Source organism: Tinamus guttatus, unplaced genomic scaffold (assembly GCF_059628265.1).
Source record: "Tinamus guttatus ecotype Peru unplaced genomic scaffold, ASM5962826v1 Tinamus_guttatus_pri_ptg000202l, whole genome shotgun sequence".
NCBI lineage: Eukaryota > Metazoa > Chordata > Aves > Tinamiformes > Tinamidae > Tinamus > Tinamus guttatus.
In genome coordinates, this window is record NW_028288736.1 from 4,309,603 (window position 1) to 4,329,373 (window position 19,771).

A 19,771-nucleotide genomic window follows, 5' to 3' on the forward strand; every position below is an offset into this window, starting at 1 on the left:
CCTGTCTTGTTGCTCCCTACTGGTCACCATCTGGCATGCTGGCACTTGATAGTGATTTATATGTGACAGTCACGTTACACAGGTGTAAATAACAAAGCAGGGAGCAGAACAATAGTGAATCAGGACCATGAAGTACTGTTGGGAAATGTTTGGTTTACAGTGTACGAACAGGTTGTTATTTCAGTTTAAGAAAGAGAAATTGGCTTTGGCAGAGTGTGAACAAAAATCCGCCTTTCTGTTTGGATAGAATATACGCAATTCTGAAGTACTCCTTCACGTGCTAAATGTAGTTTGAAAAGTACCTGATCTCTCGGGGCTTATGTTAATATGCCATTCTGACCTTTTCTAGTAATGTTCAATTTTGAAATGTCTTCTATTATTATTTATTTATTTTCTTTTTTAAACTAACAGATTGTGAACGCATCGCTCCCTGAAGAAAAATGTTGGCCATTTCTTAAAAACAGAGCACGATTTTCATTCTGTAGTGGACTAGCAACTAGTAAAGAATTCTTAGTGGAATTATCTAGCAGTTCCTTGAAGTTGTCAGCATTATGCAGATGCTGAAAAGTCAAATTAATGAAAATATAGGACTGTTTAATTAAACTAATTTAAATAATCCTTTAAATTTCCATTACTGATAAAAAGAAACCTATGAAATAATTTTGCCGTTAATCCTATGGCCTTGCTTTATACAGCACTGGCAAAACTTTCTGATGCATCAGCAGCATGCTCTGGTTTACCTGTTTAAGCCACTTAGCAGTTGTTTGCCATTTATCTACTACTTACAAAGCAGTTTCCAAATACAAAAGACTCTTCAAATTTCAAAGTGCTTTCAATAATCACCTGTTAGTTCTTTTCTTAGAAACAGACACTGAAGAGGAAAGTACGGGAGGCCCTGATTCACCAATGTACAGTGTAGCCGCCTTCTGAAAGGGTACCTTGTGATTCCCTTGGTGGCCAAAAATGCCTCAAAAATGTGTCTGTAAAAACATCGCTGTAGTGGGCAGTATCAAGCAATTTGGAGACAGAACAAGAAATTTTGTAAGAGGTAGTTGCAGAGTGCTGTGGTAGCAGCAGACATTTCTCGTGAGCTGGAGCTTTTGGCATTTGGCCTGCGTCCTGAAGCAGGAGGGTTTCTTACCCTAAACCACTTGAGTGATAGACCTAGGACTATGCCTGTGCCCAAGTGCGAATTTCCTGGGGGTTGCTGGTTGCTAAAAAGGCTACTTATTGTTTAATGTGGATTACAGGTTCCTGAAAGAGCCGGTGGATGCAAAGCTGTGCCGGAGCCCGGCGAGGGAGGGGGCCCGCCCCGCTTGCCCATTACGCCCCCCGCGGAGGCGAGGGGAGGGGCCGGCCTGGGCGCCCTTCCCGCCCCGCGGAGCCCCAGGCGCGGGGCAGAGGTGGCGGCCGCGCGGAGGTGCTGCGCGGTGCTGCGCGCCCGGCGATCCTCGCCGCGTCCCGCGGGGCCGGAGATGCCGCCGCCCGCGGCGGCCGCCGCTTTCGCCGACGACGTGCTGCGCGTGTTCGGGGCCAACGAGAGCCTGTCAGGCGCGCAGCTCTCCGCGCTGCTGCGCCGGCTGGGCGCCGCGCCGGCGCTGGGCGCCGCGCTGCCACTGCCCGCCCTGCACCACAACCAGGTAGCGCGGCGGGAGCCGGGTTTGCCCGCGCGGAGAGGGCCGGGCTGGAGAGCGCGGCCAGGCGCGGAGGCGCCGGGGCGGGCGCGCAGCTGCCGTGCCTGAAGTGGGAGGCACGGAGAGAGCAAAGGTCCGCGCGGCTCTGGCCCGCGGTTCGGGCAAAGGTGCTAGTCCCGTGGGAGCCGTCTGCAGCGAGCCGGGGAGCGATCGGCAACCGTCATTGCGCGGCTCGCACCATCAGCCGCCCGGAGCGCTGCCCGGCCCCCAGCTCGGCACTGGGGTAAACAGCATCTGGGCGACCCCGAGCGCGTGTGGGCATCCGCTAGCTTTTCTGCACGGGAGTAACGAGCACAACTCGGAGACGTTTAACAAAACAAAATTGCCACGTGGTGGTGACCGCTTGATTATAGAGAGCTCTCCTTGTATAAAGAAACTTTTCCAGACATTTTAACATCTTCAAGATGAGCACGAATTGCATGCTCATAAATACACACATTACAAGCTGTTTAAAATGTTTACTGGTTGAATATTTGTGGAATAACTATCACTTTCCAGGAAAACACTCTGTTTAGTGACTTAATTAAAAAAACTGCAGACTTCATTTTAAAGTCTTCAATAACTTAATATTTATCTTCCAGCTTAGAATAGCATGAAACAGTAAAGGGAAATCTTGAGGCTGGTGGAGCTTTCTTTATATTAAGTCCATCGTGAAGATGAAGGGGAAAACAAGGATGCCTTCTTTTGATTATTGTTGATTTTTAACTCCTTAATATGCAGCAGAAGTATGCCACCTCTAGAGACCTTGGAAGGACTTCTGTACATTTGGGTCTTGGGTCTTTTTTTTTTTTTTTTTTTGTCTTTTTGAATCTGTAATGTAGACAAACTCTGGAAAGTCTGCAGCCTTCATTTGTCTTAGAGCATAATTCTGATGTCTTTACTTGGAGTTAATGCTACTAAGATCAACATAACATTCACTATAAGCATGTCAATATTTGCTAGTCAGTACTTCTATTCCACATTTCGCAAATTGAACACTGTTATACTGTTAAAACACACACGGTGTGTTGTTTTTTTTCTCTTCTTTTTTTCCTTAAAAAAATATAAACATTCCCAGCCACATGCGCTAAATGCAGGTTTGCAATGTTGAATATGGTTATGAAAAGCAGCTTTCTTTAAAAGGGTGTGGAAAGGACAGGAATCCTCAGTCATTTGGGTTTTAGCTCTGCAAAAACACGTAGCCCTCGTACACAGGCTTTGGCATAGGCTACAGGAAAAAAAAATGTGATGCCTCTTTTTTACTACTATGGATGCATGTTCCTTATAAGTCATTCGAGGTTTAACTGAAATGCTTAAATGTTTTTACAGATATGTTCTATTTATCCTTTTTGAAGACTATCTGAGGTACCAAACTGAAAAGTGTATTCTTCTTCACTGAGAAGTTTAATTGCTTAAAAATTGGTCTAATGATCTCTCAGTTAATACTGTTTAGGCGCTCACTAACTGCTCTTGGATATTGACCTCTCGTATATAGCATACCAGTGATTTTGGGCAAATGCTGTCTTCAAATGCATACTTGCATCAAAAATCTCAGGCATTTGCTTATGGTACATGTTATCACTTAAAACACTGTAGATCTTTGTGCATGTAAGTTGTAGTTCAGAGCATTTTCTGTTTGTGATAGAAGATATGAAACTTGCAGAGGCTAAAGTGGCCTAACCCAACTTGGAGTGTTGTAAGGCACTGGAGGCCTAAACTCTACCGATACTCTAGGAAGGAAAATAAATGCCTCTGGAGAGTGATTCAGGTCTTCCTCAGGTACACTGAATCATCCACATGCTTACTGTGTAAGTATCTGACTGTAGGAGGAGAGAAGGACTATCTTAGATTTTCAGTTGGTAGCTACTGTGTCTAGAGCTAGTGGGATGACTCCCGCCCTTTTTCCAACCAAGATAATACACTCCAGCTCTGTTAAAAGATACCTTGATTTCTCTTCCATGTTGATAACAGGTTGACTGGAAAGGGCAGAAGAAAAAGTGCTTTAATATGTGGGTGATAGTTTCTGAACATACACTTGGGTGAAATTTTGTAAGCAGTTATGTTAACTTACATAATAAGAGTGTCCATGAGCCTTCTTTGTTTCCAAAGACTTCAAAATTCATTTTGCATATATTTCATGCAGTTTGGAAAATTTTAACTATCTCCATTTTCTACTGTTTTTGCTGTCCTTTCCTTTTATTGTTTATTTTTATAATGTAATTTATCGCATTCTCCTTTTTTTTTTTGTATTTGAATTTCCATTATCCATTTTAATTATCATCTTAATATATAAACTAAGGCTTACTTACTTAAACTAATTACTTACTCACAGGAGTAAGTAATAACTAAGCAGAGTCAAATACCCTTCACTGTATTTTTTTCACATTTTACCACTAAATTCCTACATATTTTTTCCTACTATTAGGAATAAAAATAGACATTCCAGTTTAATAGTGGTGTGTTTACTCACTAAATGTTTTAACAAGATGTAAAGCCACAGAACTACATGTGACCTTATTCATTGCATTTGTTGAGGTATGCATATGCTATACATGTATATGCTAGAGGATAAAACTATTACGTTTAACAGTTTTTGTCAAACAATACTTGGAAGGTAAGTAGCATTAGAAATAAAGCTTGTAAGTGACACCTTTAGGCTTTGGAATAATCAATTGCTGCTAGTGTCATACTCTGATTTCTTTTTCTGACTTTTCTAAGAAAGCTATATACGTTGTTCTCTTGTATTATGTTCTCTTGTATTATTTCTTTAATATACTTTATTTTTAAACAAAATATTTGGACAAAATGCAATTAAAATCTATAAGAATATTGTGGGTCAGATATCCTTAGAGACTACTTTCCACCCAGTGATGAGTCAAAACTGTAACTGCTGGTTTGGACAGAACAGAACTAGAGTAGTACCCGCTTTGATTCTGCTTTCTGTAGCCTTTCCCTAACTCTAACTCTTGCTCCTTAAAAGAAGGGTAAAGGACTTGACAGAGTGCCAAAGGTATTGTCTCAATCTGAAACCATGCTGACAAGTTGCCTGACCAGTAAGAAGATAAATAGACTCTTGTGCTCTCTTTTATTCTTATTTCTAGAATATCTCTGCGAATGTCAGTGTTTATGAATAGCTTTCAGCTGCCAGCATCAACAGCTTGCACTTGTCAGCATGTGAGCAATATCGCCAATGTACATAAATGTGCTCAGGCAGCTGCATTTGGTTTGGGACTCTTTCTCCACCAGGAGGACTGTTATTGAAGGTTTCTGTGCGGGTGTCTCCCAGTTCTCACCTGTGCTGAGTCACCTTGTCAGCATTAGATGCTTTAGTTTGTTACTATTAAGTTTTGGAAGACCTCCTACTCACTTGCATCTATTCTGCTGTATCTAGTCTCAGTTTAAGTTAAAAACAGGATTCAGACAGGTATGCACTGCTTTGCTATTCTGTGTCCTACAGCTCTATTCAGCCTTTCTGTGGACTAGGTTAGTATTGAATCTGGTAACATCTAGACACTGCAGTGCTGCTAGGAGCAGCTTGTAGGACAAGGTCTTAACACTTCACATCTGGAGCACTACAGATAAACCAAAGGTGGAACAAATATAAGAATATGAAAGAAGATCAGAAAGAGGAATGAAACATTTACAGGACACAAAATGTATTTGTTTGGTATTTTAGCAGATTTTCTTGTTTTCCTGTCAGAAATATCTTTGTCTTGCTGTTGTCTGAACAATTACTCCATCATTTCTTTGAATGTGGTGAGATGAAGTATGCTTTTAATTTATAAACATGCACACATATATATAATGTGCATGTAAAGAGGTCAAAGAGTTGAGTATCACTTTATTTCACTTACCTTCTTAAAAATCTCATGCTAATCAATCATTTTTGGCAGTAACTCACCGGGAAGAAAGTGAACATCTGATTATGAGTAACCTAGTTCTTGTTTATTTTGTGTGTGTGTGTCTTAATCTGAGCGCTGTTTAACTGTAAATTCAGATGATTGAAGGCTCCCCACTTCCAGTCTTTTTATGAAATGACTTTTACACAATTCAGGGACATGATCAGTTACATCACATCTTTGCAAATGTGCATTAGCTGCCAGGGGAGACCCCTGTTAGAGGCAGTCCCTTCACCTGAGTGCTGTGACAAGGCTAACCAAATAGCAGGCATGATGGGAGATTTGTTGACCCAGGAGGTCCATCTCAGTCCCCTGCTCCATGAAGCTAAATGGCCTTTCTGCTGAGATCAGCTGTCTGCCCTGCAAAATAAACAGCTTATGTTTTTATAGCAGTGTGGTTGTCATAATATATTTATTGCCCAAAGATAAATATCGAGTTTTGCAGGGTGTGACACGGGTTGCTCCAATCCAAGGTTCCAATAGATTTAATCTTTTAATTAATCCTTTAATTGTGCAAATGAACCCATGCAAGCTTGTTTTAGCTCATGGAAGCATGTAGGAGTTACTGAGAAGATTAAATGACTGTCCCTGATCAAAATAATAGTAGGAATTAAATAAAATGCTGTTTCTTGTCCCCACATAAAAGAGCTTTTGTTCAATGGTATTTCTTGCCTATTTGTTTGCTTGTATCCAAAGTTACAACCCTCAAGTTTACTTAATACATACTGTGGCTCATTAATATTTTATATGCGTAATCTGGTCTTGTACTTATTACATAGTGTTCTCGCGTTTCAAAAAATTATCAAAATTTGCTAACTTGCATTTTCCCGTTACAAACCCACTAGATTATATAGGGTGTCATAATCACATTTTTGTGAAATATTAATCCTAATATAATAGCATAGAAGACCTGTGGAATCTGATAATAGCAGATTGAAAAGAGCAGAGAGTGACTATTCGTTTACATTTTGTTAAGGTTTCCAGTGCTCTACTCTTTACTCTGTTGGAACAACGCTGAGGTTTACTATAGGGAATGTTATATGTTAGCTTAAGGTCTTGTATAGGAGGGGACTGAGAACGTGTTTTTTTTTTTTTTTTTTTTTTTGCAGTCAGCTAGACAGAACAATTCTGTTTCTCCCCCATAAAGAGAACTATTCTCTTTTTGGTCACCATAGGATGTGAATAAGCGGGAAGCATTGGAGAAAAGCCTTAAGATTGTTAATGTGGAATATTTCATATAAAAATGTGAGATATATATGTACCTCCACATATAGTTTGTCTATTATCTTTTTGAATGACAATAACTAAGAACAACCAGTCCTGCCTTGGTGTGGCATGTATCTTTATCCTTGACTGTAAGTACCATTGTGTGAAAATGAAGATGCAAATTAAGAGTGTGTCTCTTTGGAGTGTGTAATGGTTTTACAAAGTAATGTTTGCAGTTAGCTGTTATTGCTATGAAGTTAATTAAAAACACTGGACGTAGGTAACATTCGGACCATTCTGGAACAACTAATTTGAGGAGATAAATATGAAGCAGAGGTGTAAAGTAAAGCAGTCACATGAATAAATAGTTACTGAATTTCCAATCATTTTCCTTCATACTTTGTCACTGAGATTTTGAATGTAACTACCCTCTTATAATTAATTATTTTGTGATTACATGTGACTTAATTGTGAAGCTGTTTTTCTAAATATATCATGAGGTTTGACTGGCCTCCTTTGTATGGTATAAGATTCTCAAACGTCAATTAAAACATGTTTTACTGATTTATGAACTTATCTTAAGATACTTTTGAATTCCTTTCACTTTGAATTCCTTTCACTTCGCATTATGCAAGCATGGTACTCTCAGGCCCACCATATAAACTGTGTGTGTGCTTCCTTGAAGTTACTGAGTTATTTAAAATAGGAGTTAACTGATATTAAGACTTTGGAGCTGGGGTTGTTTGTTTGTTTGTTTGTTGTTGGATTTCTTTGTATTGATGTATTAAGCTGACAAAATACATTTTTGTTCCAGTGTTTGACTGGTGAGGAAATATTTTCTCTGCATGGGATACCGAACAACAGCCTAATATCAAATTCAAGTTTCTCCACAATATGTCCTGCTGTTTTGCAACAGCTAATTTTTCACCCGTGTGATCATCAGGAAGACTTTGTGGATACATCTAAACCACAATCTTTTCAAGGTTAGTTAATATCATTTCATTAATATTTGGGCTAGAATGGGATTTCCTTGGATGAACTATGAGCATTTATCTACAGATAACAGAAATTCTTTTGTTTAGGATAGTAAACAAAAATTGTAAAGTGGGGGCTTAAAATTATTGGGGCTTTTCAGATGAATGGACTGTCTAATCATATATCCTGCTTTTTGACAATGATCTATTCGAAACACTTTAGAGAACAACAAAAGAACCCTCCAGTAGGATGTCATGGAATAATTTGACATTAGAAGGAAGAGTCTTTCTGACCTGGTTTGTCGGATAATGGTTTGTGCCTTGAGGCATAAAGACACTCACTAATAGCTGGTTAATAGAACAAAGGATGGAAGTAGGTAAGGGAAGTCTGTGCAAGTGGTTTGCAGAGAAAAATCAGCCTTAGCAGGATGTGCTTGCATCTGAGCATTTCAAACTAAAATTACCAGAGACTACATTAGAGTGGAATTATTTGCAGATGGTATTCAGGAAAACAAGGGAGACAGTGAACTGTTTTACTGAGGAAAATACGTTTCTTCCAAACTCCTGCCTTTGCCTTCATGTCATCTTCTATGCTTCACCATCTGCATGGAACAATTCTGTATGGCTAAGCAGCCTCTTTAACTTAACCTTCTTTTCTGCTGTTTTTCTCATGATTATTTCTGTATTTACTTTGCATAGAAATGTGTAGTAAAATCCCTTGCTGTGGATGTGCAATAGCCTGCCTGCTTGACTTTGTTTTTTAAATTAATTCATGGTTCCCAGGGACTGTTTCAAAACCCTTCCTCTTATCCTTTGTACTCTCAATGCCCCAAATTTCTGCTGATATCAAAAAAAGTTGTATATGAACGGGGTTCTGTATCAGACTGCTGATAGCGTTTATTGGGAGAGCTACAGCTGTGTTGTAATGCAATAACAAAATGATCAATACAATTTATTAAGAACTGAGGCTTCCTAAAACCTGGATATGGCTGTAAATTTCAATTATACTTGATCACTGTATCCAAGGCATCAATTTACCATGATTGTTTTTGGCTGCTTACAAAATGTGAGGACACAAATGGTCAAGAAGGCCAGAAGACCCAAACGTCTGCACAGAAGTGTAGGATCTGCCTTTTTTTTTTTATTATTAAGTAGGTGGTTCATGGAAAGTCTGACATATAGTTGACCTCTTAAGCTCTTTAGACCATCCCTCCTATTTTTTTTTTTAATCCTTCCAGCTCAGAAACAATGTCCAGTAGCCAGATAAGCAAGGCAGCCTTCTCCCTGCCCCTCCTTTGGTGCACAGTGGTGCACCATAGGGTAACCATAGGGTTTAAAATAAGAGTCTATGATATGTAGTGGGACCTAGTTTGAAGGGAAATCCACAGAAAGATCCTCTAATGGAGATATGCCTCTAGTGATCCTTCCTCACCCCTTCACAAACAAGTCTGTACTTTGGCAACATTGAGACCACCTGATTTCAATTATTGTCCCTATGATGCAAAATCATCTCTCCATGTTTCCAGTAGCTCTTATGTGAATTTTGTGCCCAGGGACTCCTGCACACTGAAGAATATCTTGACCTTGAAAATATGAATGATGAAGATATACAGAGCAAATCAATAGAGTAGGTTTTATAGAACAGCTACCTGCAATAATAATAAATAAATAAAATGTTGCAGAAGCAGAGTAAAAGTTAAAAGGCAGCATAGAACATGTCTATTTCCCTTGGTCTTGTAGATCTAATATCTAACCTTGCTGACCTTAGGGATATGCTCATGCCCTTTCCTTTCTTGCTTCTCTGAAAGAGAGCTTCTAAGGCCCAGTGATATTCCTTCTGTCCAAAGCAAACAGAAATGTTTTGACAACTGAAACTCCTCCTGAGCTTAGGATTATGCTCAAGAGGAGTCTGACTCAGGAAGGCCAGAGCAGTGGTTCTGTTCTGGTGGTTCTCTCAAGAAGGCCAAGAGCAGAGCATCTGGGAGATCTTCTTGTTGGGACCTCTTTTCTAGGGACAGAAAGAATAATAGTAGTTGGCTAAAGCTTTCTATGCCACCAGTCATTGTGGAAGAGGTTTGTTTGTCCTAAGACGATTACTCTGCTCTGATACATCAAGTCAGACTAACCACTCGAGAAGAATTTAATCTGGATGAGATCTGAGTAAATAAAACCATTTTTAAGAGAGTGGTGCATACATGACATAGTGCAGTATGTAATGGTGTAACTTTGGTACCATGAATATCTCATAGTTTTCTAACTTGTTTTGCAACTTACAATATTATTCTTGAAGTACTAGTTCCTGTAATTTTGTAATTATGGGATAACTTTTTTATTTATTCTTTTTCTTTGTTTATTCTTTGTAGTATGGAAGTCCAGATAACATTTCTAGATTTTCCATTCCTTTTGTCAGTGCATATTTATCTTAAACGGTGTATTTTAAGGTGTTGTTTTGTTTTGTGTTTTGTTTAACTAAAGTTTGATTTTAGGTAGGAAAACATTCTTTTTTTTTCATAATTCCATGAACTGTTAGTGAAAAAATCACAAGCATCCTGAAGTGGAGATTTTATTAAAATATTTGGTTTTGCTTGTTCATTCACAGTTTGGGGATTTGGGTTCCTGGCTGTGACTCTAATTAACCTGGCATCACTTCTGGGATTGATCTTAACTCCACTCCTAAAGAAGTCATATTTCCCCAAGATTCTAACCTACTTTGTGGGCTTGGCCATTGGTACTCTCTTTTCTAATGCCATTTTTCAGCTCATTCCAGAGGTAAGCATGAGAAATTATTATTTGTTTTTCATACTAATTTCTAAAGTGTTAGTTAGATGTATTCTGCAGTGCGGTTCTCAGTTTGGATGTAACAACCAGAGTTGCTGATAGCCTGCAGTGCAGTTGGCCCTCACTTTCCTTCTGGCTGGATGAGCTGAGTCATCGAGAACTGTATGTAGTTGTAACATGAAAAAGACTGAGAGTTATTCTGCCTCTAGGCAAGGAGAGATATGCTTTGGGTAAGATTCTAGTGGGCTTTAACGGGCAGTGGGTTAGACTTCCTTGTTTTGAAATTAATTAATAGCTTCTGCATGTAAAATTATACTATATTGAAAACATATTTGACACGGATTCAAAATTTAAAAATCTATGAGGGTCAGAACTTTTGATAATTTGGGGCCTATTGAAACTCTTGGGTGATAAGGATACAATCTGTATTTTAGAGTAGTGGGGAATTGTTTGTTTTTCCTTTAGGGTACTAAGATTGTTGACTAACATGCATTGTTTTTATCTTTGCTGATAGGCATTTGGGTTTGATCCCAAAGTAGATAACTACATTGAAAAAGCAGTTGCAGTGTTTGGCGGATTCTATATTCTCTTCTTTGTGGAAAGGATTCTTAAAGTGATATTGAAGATATATAATCAGGTAACAAAAGGTGTTACTAACTGTATGAGCCTCACCTTAAAGTAGCTATTATATTTTCTGAAATACTGGTAGCTTAATAAAATGGAGGGATTTTTCTTTGTTGTTGTATCTGAGGATTTCAGCTGTTCGGCTGAAAAAAATCAGTATGGAGAAGGGAAGCAATTTTCTTTTTCTTTTTTTTCTAAGGCACTTGCTAGCAGAACCAGGAATAGGATCCAGGTGTTGTGAGTGCAGTCTACTGTTGCTGATGTGATCTAGCTGTCTCAAGGACTAAGTCTTTATCCTTCTAGCTAAATATGTCAGGAAAAAGCAGAAAAGCAAAAAGTTGGAGAGAATGAAGTTTTGCTCCTCCTTAGGAGAAATCAGTGTGACACATACACTTTACAGACTGAATAAGATGGTGTAATTGGACTGTGCTGGCAATGCTTGAATCTCTCATTTGTCTCTGTGTTTCCCCCTGTGCTCTGGCACTCAAGCCTGCTTTACATCATGAATAACTAGAAAATGTTTGGTTAACTCATGGTCAGACTTTCAGTTAAAAGAATAAAAAAATATCCATATATATCTCTTTTAGTTAATCAGGATATAAGTTATGAAAATTTAGAGGTAAGTTAGGGAGTTAGATAAGCTTGGATTTCAGACTGTGTGGACTGTTTAAGCATTTACCAAGTGTGGAAAGCACATGAGTATGTCTGCTATGTCTACTTTTTTTTTCCCTTTATTTTCTTATGCACATTATCTTGCTTTTGTTTAATTAGCTGCCCATTTATGTTTTTTCCACTTAGACTGGTCACCATGACTTTGAAAATGGTGAACAGAATCGTCCTCAGGATAAGACTAGTCCACCCAAACCCCCAGCATCCATCAATGGCGTGATGTGTTATGCAAATTCAGCCGTCGTAGAGAGCAATGGAAATCTTGGTTTTGACAGCATTAGTGTGGTCTCAGCACAGGTATGAAAATAGTCGGCTTCTTTTTATTTATTGCTACTGATTATGTAAGTGTGCCCAAGGAGAGACTTAATGTCAATTTCTATTACTTTTGTTAGCTTTTGTAAACTTTTAGCTTGTAACTCATTTGAGCTGTGTGTGTGTGTGTGTGTGTGTGTTTTTTTTTTTTCCTGACAAAAGCTGATTTGCATAATCTTAACTCTTCTCTACAAAACTTTTAACAGAATTGCGTCCTGGTGTGTGGCTGAAAGACTTGCAGATGTACTGGATATAGCAATAGTAGCCTGATGAGATACCACGGGATAAAATAGGATAATACCAGTGTCTTTACTTCGTAAGGATGGGCCTTGCATTGGGGGAGGGGGGAGGGCAATATTTGTAAGGTAAATTTATTGTGATTCTGCCTTGTCTTGACATTAAGAATATGTTAGAGGCATTCATCTACTTCTGTGGAATCCATAATCTAATAAATTTCCTAACATAAACCTGGATTAGGAATGTCTTTGGACTTTACATAATTTACAAGAAGTTGAAATATTATCTAAAATAGATTACCAGCAAGAATTATTATACTTCAAAGCTAACCAGTTGCAGAGAGTAAGTAGCTTACAGAGGCTTCTCAGAATCATATTCCTAATTTCAAACCTACAGTTGTCTCTGCATTTTGAAAGATTGGATTAAAGAAGTAATTTTTAGAAGTAAATCTTTTCCTAAATTAATTGCAATGGTCATTACTTCAAAAATTCTCCAGACAAAGCAGTCCCAAATTCTGGACCTCAGATAATTTCTAGAGTTTATTCCATTTATGATCTATTCAACACCTAATTCTTAATAGCATATTTTTTCTTTTATAACTCAATTGTGAAGCTTCTTTGCCTGTATGAAGAGAATAATCACAGTTATTTATAAATCATATATTTCAACAAAAGCCACAGTCAAGGTCAGATTCTTCTTCGTCATACATATCCAATGCTCTGGAATTTCATTGGAGTTTTCCCTTTTGTAACTGGTACAAGAAAATAGCTCCTTTACTTACTTATGTGGATAAGTTAATTTATGCTTTACAGTTATCACAGAATTATAGAAATGCACAAGGTTCCCAAACAAAAACTATGCAGTGATAGGTATAAATATTAACACATATGTGCAAGTTATATTTCTGCACATTCTTATTTTTCAGTGTTTTCATTGTTACTTTAGGAATTTTCAGCCTAATAAAATCCTCTCATAACACTGTTTCTTTCACAGAGATGCTCGATATTTGGTGGGAGATTATTTTACCTTTGGTAACAAAGTTCTTACAGCACTAAACCACTACCACCACCAGCAGCTATCTGCTTTTTATGTGCAATAAAACTTGCTATTATGCCTTTTTAAAATACAGTGCCCTGAGTTTAATGCTGGTGCTTTATCAAAAAGTAGTTGTCATAGTTGTTTTTTATTGTTTCTATAAAGAACAAGGTTTGTTCTTGGTAGGTAATCATATGAATTATTCAAAATGAAAATCTGTGCATTGCCTCTAGCTTACTTTCCTTAGTGAAGCTTAAAGCATGCCCATGGTGATACTTTTAAGTGATACTAGGAAGTGATACTTTAATCAGTTCTTAGGCAGCTGGAAGGAGGGTTACCAGGTAACAGAACTTCAGCTCAAAAAGCTGGGGAAATAGATATAAGAGCTTGGCTGATTGTATTTGGGGTTTATCATAATGGTATTTCTTTTTTCATTCTAATAAATACATTTTCCGTGCCTTGATTTAAAACATTTCTTTCTTGAAATAAAATGAAGTTATCTCTGTGAATTGAGAGAGAGATGAGAAGTCATCTCAAACAGAATTAGCACAGGTAGAAATTACCTTTCACTCTCCACTGGAACCCCAAAACTGTTGTTACCTGTGTATTAGATGGGTTGTGAGAGTGAACCATCCAAAAACTGAAACATGAAAACATACATTACAATTGCAAAAAACCAATGTATCTAAGTCAGCAGGTATCTCTAAACTTTTGGATGCCATTTTGCTTTATAAAAGTATAATTTCAGCATTTTTAATTCTCAACAGGAGCTATAACTGTGCTTTATGGTGGTGACAGAACTGATCTATGAAGGTTTTATTAGCTGCTAGTTCCAGGTATAATGTTACATGGCTGATTCAGAAATCCCTGAGCTGAACTCTTGTCCTGTCCCAAGGCAGCTCCAGCACACATGAATATAGTATGTCAGATAAAAGCCTGGTTTGCAAAATGTCAGACCTTATTGCTGTGTAGTTAAAGATTTTGTAATCATTTACTATATATTTCCATTTGCTAAGCTCATAAAATTTAATTGATTTAGTTTTGCCATGCCAAATGTAAATGCTACCAGGCAATGTGAAATGTTCTTTTTTAATAATTAAGGAAAAATTATTGGAATAATATCCATGATCCTATCATAATCAAAGGAATTTATGTATCCATTTGCACAAAGGACTTCACTAGAAGAGAGGGAGAGGTGCTTAAACATGTGGATGTGCAGTCGCACAGATATATAAACTTATATTTCCCAGTTTTAAGCACTAGTTAATTCCTTATACGCAAAGCCAAATGCTATAATACTTACAATGTAGCTGCAGTATATGTGTGTATACAGAAATTAAAGAAATGATCAAAATGAATTCTCAGGATTTTTTTTTAAGGAGATTAGTTTGCACTCCCAACTAAAATGACGGTTCCTTCCTTCTATCTGCTTGAAGTTTTTTATTACTTCATGGCACCAGATGTATAAATTATTTCCACTACTGGGAGAAATTATTGAGAGGTCTGGTGTGCATGTACATTAAAGTTTTATAATAGCCTGTTGATTTTATGCTCTTGAGTCTTCAACTAACACAGTCAGAATTACCTACTGCAATTTCTATTAAACATTCACTTTGTAGAATGTGATTTGAATAGCTGACCTTGACAAGCACTGGCCAGAATTGGAAATAAAATTTATAATGCATCTAGGTGTGTGTCTAGAATCGTTTGTGGGTGGCTGTCACTGCAGTGTTTGAGTGTGTATCTGGGGGCATGAGGTACCAGCAGTAGCTGGTTGGTTGAGATCTTGTTTAGATAGGAAACATAGGTGTTGTCGGTCACTTGATCCAGACCCTTTCCACTATACAGGCTTAATAGAGCTGGCTGAGAAGGCTGTAGGGAGCTATATGGATCTTTGACATGCTCTGTAATCTGAGAGATTCAATCAGAGAGATGTTCAAACTGCCTATGATCTCAATGGTTTCCTGCGTCAACTGAAGGGGAATTGTTATGTGTAACTATGTGTTAACTTGACGAAACAAACACATTCGTTTTTGTTACCTGTGCCTTTCGCTTCTTGGATCAAGGATTTTGGTCTCTGTTAGTTGCTCTGTTTTATATGCTGCATTCATTTAAAGCCAAGGGAGTGCTCCTTGGCTTATTCCTAGTAGTTTAATGTTTTAGGTAATTGTCTGCTGTGTTATTTCTTCAGGAAGAAGAAAATCCAGGTGGCTTGTGTAAATGTCTCAAGGGGCGCCCCCTGTCAAAGATTGGAACCATTGCTTGGATGATAACTCTGAGTGATGCTGTGCATAATTTCATAGATGGTTTAGCTATTGGTGCTTCTTTCACTTTGTCCCTTTTTCAAGGACTTAGTACCTCCATAGCCATCTTATGTGAAGAGTTTCCTCATGAACTGGGTAAGGAGCTACATTCAGCATGTTAACTGTGAAAATAGCTGTTGCAGGTGTTTGTGGTTGCCAAAAGTTGGCATGAATTGTAAGAATGTTTATACAAATTAATGGAAAAATATTAATCAAAAACTTACTAAACACCAAAATGCACATCTAGCACAGGAAGTTTCTGAGGTGAATGGAAGAGCATGTGTTACCCTGTTTGTTGCTGTTGTTTTTTGTTTGTTTTTGACTTTACCTATTCTTAGTAACATCTTAGCATCATTGTGTATTATCTGCTTGTGTTAGAATATTTCAGTTAACTGAGTGTTGAGGGAAAATGCTCTTCGTTTGTTTGAATGAAGAAAAGTGGTTGTGGGTTGTAACTTGTATACAATCATATGTGTTTCTTGAGACATTCTTTGAAGTAAAAAAAAGTAATCAAAGTATCATCTGCTGTTTTTCCTTTTTTTAGGAGACTTTGTCATCTTGCTTAATGCAGGAATGAGTACTCGGCAAGCTCTGTTTTTCAACTTTCTGTCTGCGTGCTCCTGTTACATTGGAATGGCTTTTGGTATATTAGTAGGCAACAACTTTGCTCCTAACATCATCTTTGCTGTAGCTGGTGGAATGTTCCTGTACATCTCTCTGGCAGACATGGTGAGGAACAATTTCATTTTCAGCTGTAGGTTAGTTCTGCAAGAAAACAAAGGCTGCACTAGTAGTCTCTCCATTGGAATTTAGGAATTTGTTCCTTTCCTGTCAGTCTTCTACTGACTATTATTAGACGCAAAATTATCAATTATAACCCTAATGAAAGCCTTTGATTGCATGACTTGGGCAGGTCATATTAGTGTATTTTGAAGACATTTTGAAGGGAGACATGCTCAGTTTGACAGTTAAGAACTGTATACTGTTACCTAATAACTATTATACTACTTTGTATTATAGCCTGGGTGGTAATACAGAAGTAATCATCCATAATTCTTAAGTAATCTTTTTAGCATGAAATGAAAGCACACAAATAGTTTCCTTTACAACGAAACTGTTGCACTACCTTATTGCTAGTGCTTTTCAGTTATTTGCGCTCTTGTATTATGAATAGTAGTGCACTCAGAATACACAATGTGTAACACTCAGAGCATAAATTTAGAATGATTCCACTTAAAATGGTTGTTATTAAATCCTTTAAAATACATAACATTTTTTTTTCTTTGTATTCATTGTCCTGTGCTCTCTTTCTGTATCTCTGTCTCTGCCTCTCTTTTTATAGGATTTGGATTGTATCACTTCTCTGAAATTTCTCCCTCTGAAAATCTGAAATAGGTTATGCATTACTCTGTACAGAGATCTGTTTTTCTACTTTCTCTCATGATTTTAGCACACTCTGTACTGCCTGTCCAGAAGCAGGTAGGATTAACATTTCTGCTTTCCTTCTCTGCTTGGAGCCACAGGCACAGTCCAGCTTCTGGCAGTAAGAATGCTGCATGGTAAGGTTCTGAGCATGTGAGAATGTGTACGTTGAGGTGTGGAGCATAAATGAGCCTTGTTGTGTGGCATGAAGCTGATCTGGTTTGTTGTGCAAGAGGGTGATGGCATTCTGGGATGTCTTCTGAGAAAGTTTGGCCACTTCCGCACTAAACTTAGTCTGAGAATTGCATTGCTTTCAATAGCTGTTTTTGCCTTGTGAGATCAGATCCAGCTTCTGAGTCATGCTGCCTAAAGGTTTCTGAACCAACGCTGAAAATTTGCAGTCTCTGCTGTGTTCTGGTGATGTTACTCTCAGCACACCAGCAAGATAATTTAAAGCCTATTTGATTATGTTTGTCAACGTCAAATGCAGTTTTATACCCTTATCTGCAGAAAACATATCCTGGATCACCCTGTGATAATGGGTACCTTATCACCAGTGTTCATCTGTCACCCCTGCCTTTGTCTCTCTGAAGAAATATCTGTGCTTCAGCAGTTACAAGTAGATCATTCATTGCTACTGTGTTGCCCTTCAAGTGCATGTTGCTGAATGAAGATGGGATATATGTTACCATGAGTTTCACAGCAACCTTGTTATTTCTTCCTCACTTTACTGCTAATAGTTAGTCAACCAGACCTTCCCTTTGTAAAAGACTTCCTATTTCTGAAGCGTTTTCCTTGATTTCAGGTTCACTTTGTTTGTTTGCTGATAAAGCAGATGAATCCTAATCTTCCATATCCTTAAAGAGGATTTCTTTGTCAGTGAAGAAAACAACACAATATTGAGTGCAATATGGGCAACTGCTAGGAGTTAGATCCTAGAAGATTCCTGAAGTAAGAAAAGGGAAATTTGCATGAAAGCCAGCCAGGCAATATCACAACAGGAGAAATGAGCACTATTATTTCATTTTTCTGTCGTTTATGAAGTGGCTTTTCAGGGAAACTTGAGTGACCTAGTCCTGTGACTGCCTTTATCCTCCATTATATCTACACTTCAGTACAAAACAGCAGTATGCTTCAGTTCCTTATGCCCTTAACTTGTACATGTTGCCACAAGATGGCAATACTTACCTAAAAATACTGGTTTTGTTTTTTTTTTTTTCCTCTAGTTCCCAGAGATGAATGATATGCTGAGAGACAAAGTGACAGGAAGAAAGATGGATCTCACGTTCTTCCTTATACAGAATGCTGGTTTACTAACGGGATTTGCTGCTATCTTGATGATTACCTTGTATGCAGGAAATATTCAGCTGTAATAATGCAAGTGAAAATGAAATCAATACTGAAGACATCAAGTAAATTACAAATGGAAGACACTTGAAATCTATAAAGGGACGCTAATTTAATCTAGTCGGTTTTGAAACAATGACAAGTTTTCCCCCTACCCTTACAAATCAGGAAGATAATTTTTCCTTGGAACTTGCAGTCAATCCAAATAGTATGAGATGTCAACTTTTGTACTGTACCAAAGAATTGATTCACACACTTATATTTCTGCTTAAAATCATCAGATATGTGAACTGTGGTGGAGAAAAATTACCACTTGGCCAGTAGAATAATGCAATACATGCAACTGCTGTATGTGCATGTCATGCGAGGGAGACCAAATGAAAGCTGAGGTTTTCTAGGAATATACTTATTCAAAAAGAAGTAATGAAATCCATATTTTTTTTCTTTGTCTATTTTATTAAAAAAAAAAACTGTGATGAAAGCAACCATTTTCAAAACTGGTTAATTTTTGTGATTTCTCTTGCAGGGTTTGTCTGTATAACATCCGCTTCCCCCACAAAAAATTATCAAACTCTTTCAGAATAGGTACTAATGGAGCTAAGATTTATAATTGCTAATTAACACTGGAAGGAAAGATACCAGTTACTGCTTTTGATCTTCTTTTTCTTGATATGTGCACTAGGGGATTGTTGATTTACCTTCAGAACCACTTTTGTTTTTTAATTAGAAGGAACTTGTGTTAAATTTATGACAATTTACCTGCTCCATAATATTTTAGAAAGATTGAGTATTTAAAATTTTATAACTTTTTGTATTTTATGAAAAGTCTTGTTTTACTTTTAACTTCCATTGATATCCCTTTTAAAAATCAGTATTCCAGATTAAATTTTGAGAAGCTTTACTGTTTATGTTATATATCGGGTTTTAGATTAAAAAAAAAAAAAGTTAAAAAACTTGTTAAAGTCAGCATTCTAATAAACTATGTTGTAACTTGCATAATTTTCTGGTATGCAATTGGTTGAAAGTAAGTATTACAAAAATATGCAAACTTCTATCAGAATCTATTGCATCTTAAATTTCTAAAATCATGCTTATATGTATGAGTTCTTGTGAAATAAATAATTCAGCTATTCTGGTGTTCTGAGATGTATGTAAGGAAATTCATACAAATGTATTCAATTTCAGTGGCCCCTAAGCTTTGAAAGTAGTGTTACTATTTTCTTATCAAGTAACTATGTGTTCATTGATTCCAGACAGATTTTACAGTTTCTTGACCTATTTCTTACCAGTAG

The 19,771-nt window shown here is 37.6% G+C and overlaps 1 protein-coding gene across 1 annotated transcript; it reads left to right on the top strand.

Annotated features, from left to right (window-relative positions):
- The first annotated feature begins 963 nt into the window (after window positions 1–963).
- On the top strand, window positions 964–18,726 carry SLC39A8 (solute carrier family 39 member 8). The gene is made up of 9 exons (XM_088524036.1): window positions 964–1,041; window positions 1,251–1,640; window positions 7,593–7,761; window positions 10,352–10,521; window positions 11,045–11,167; window positions 11,953–12,120; window positions 15,599–15,806; window positions 16,255–16,439; window positions 18,359–18,726. The coding sequence occupies exons 1-9, from the start codon at window positions 964–966 to the stop codon at window positions 18,503–18,505; spliced, it is 1,638 nt and encodes a 545-aa protein (XP_088380162.1). The 3' UTR covers window positions 18,506–18,726.
- Window positions 18,727–19,771: the final 1,045 nt, after the last annotated feature.

Coding starts and splice junctions, on each gene's coding strand:
- SLC39A8 (XM_088524036.1), top strand. CDS start 964: ATGCCTCAAAAATGTGTCTGTAAAAACATCGCTGTAGTGGGCAGTATC. Junction 12,121..15,598: donor TTAGTGTGGTCTCAGCACAG/GTATGAAAATAG, acceptor TTATTTCTTCAG/GAAGAAGAAAATCCAGGTGG. Junction 15,807..16,254: donor AGAGTTTCCTCATGAACTGG/GTAAGGAGCTAC, acceptor TCCTTTTTTTAG/GAGACTTTGTCATCTTGCTT.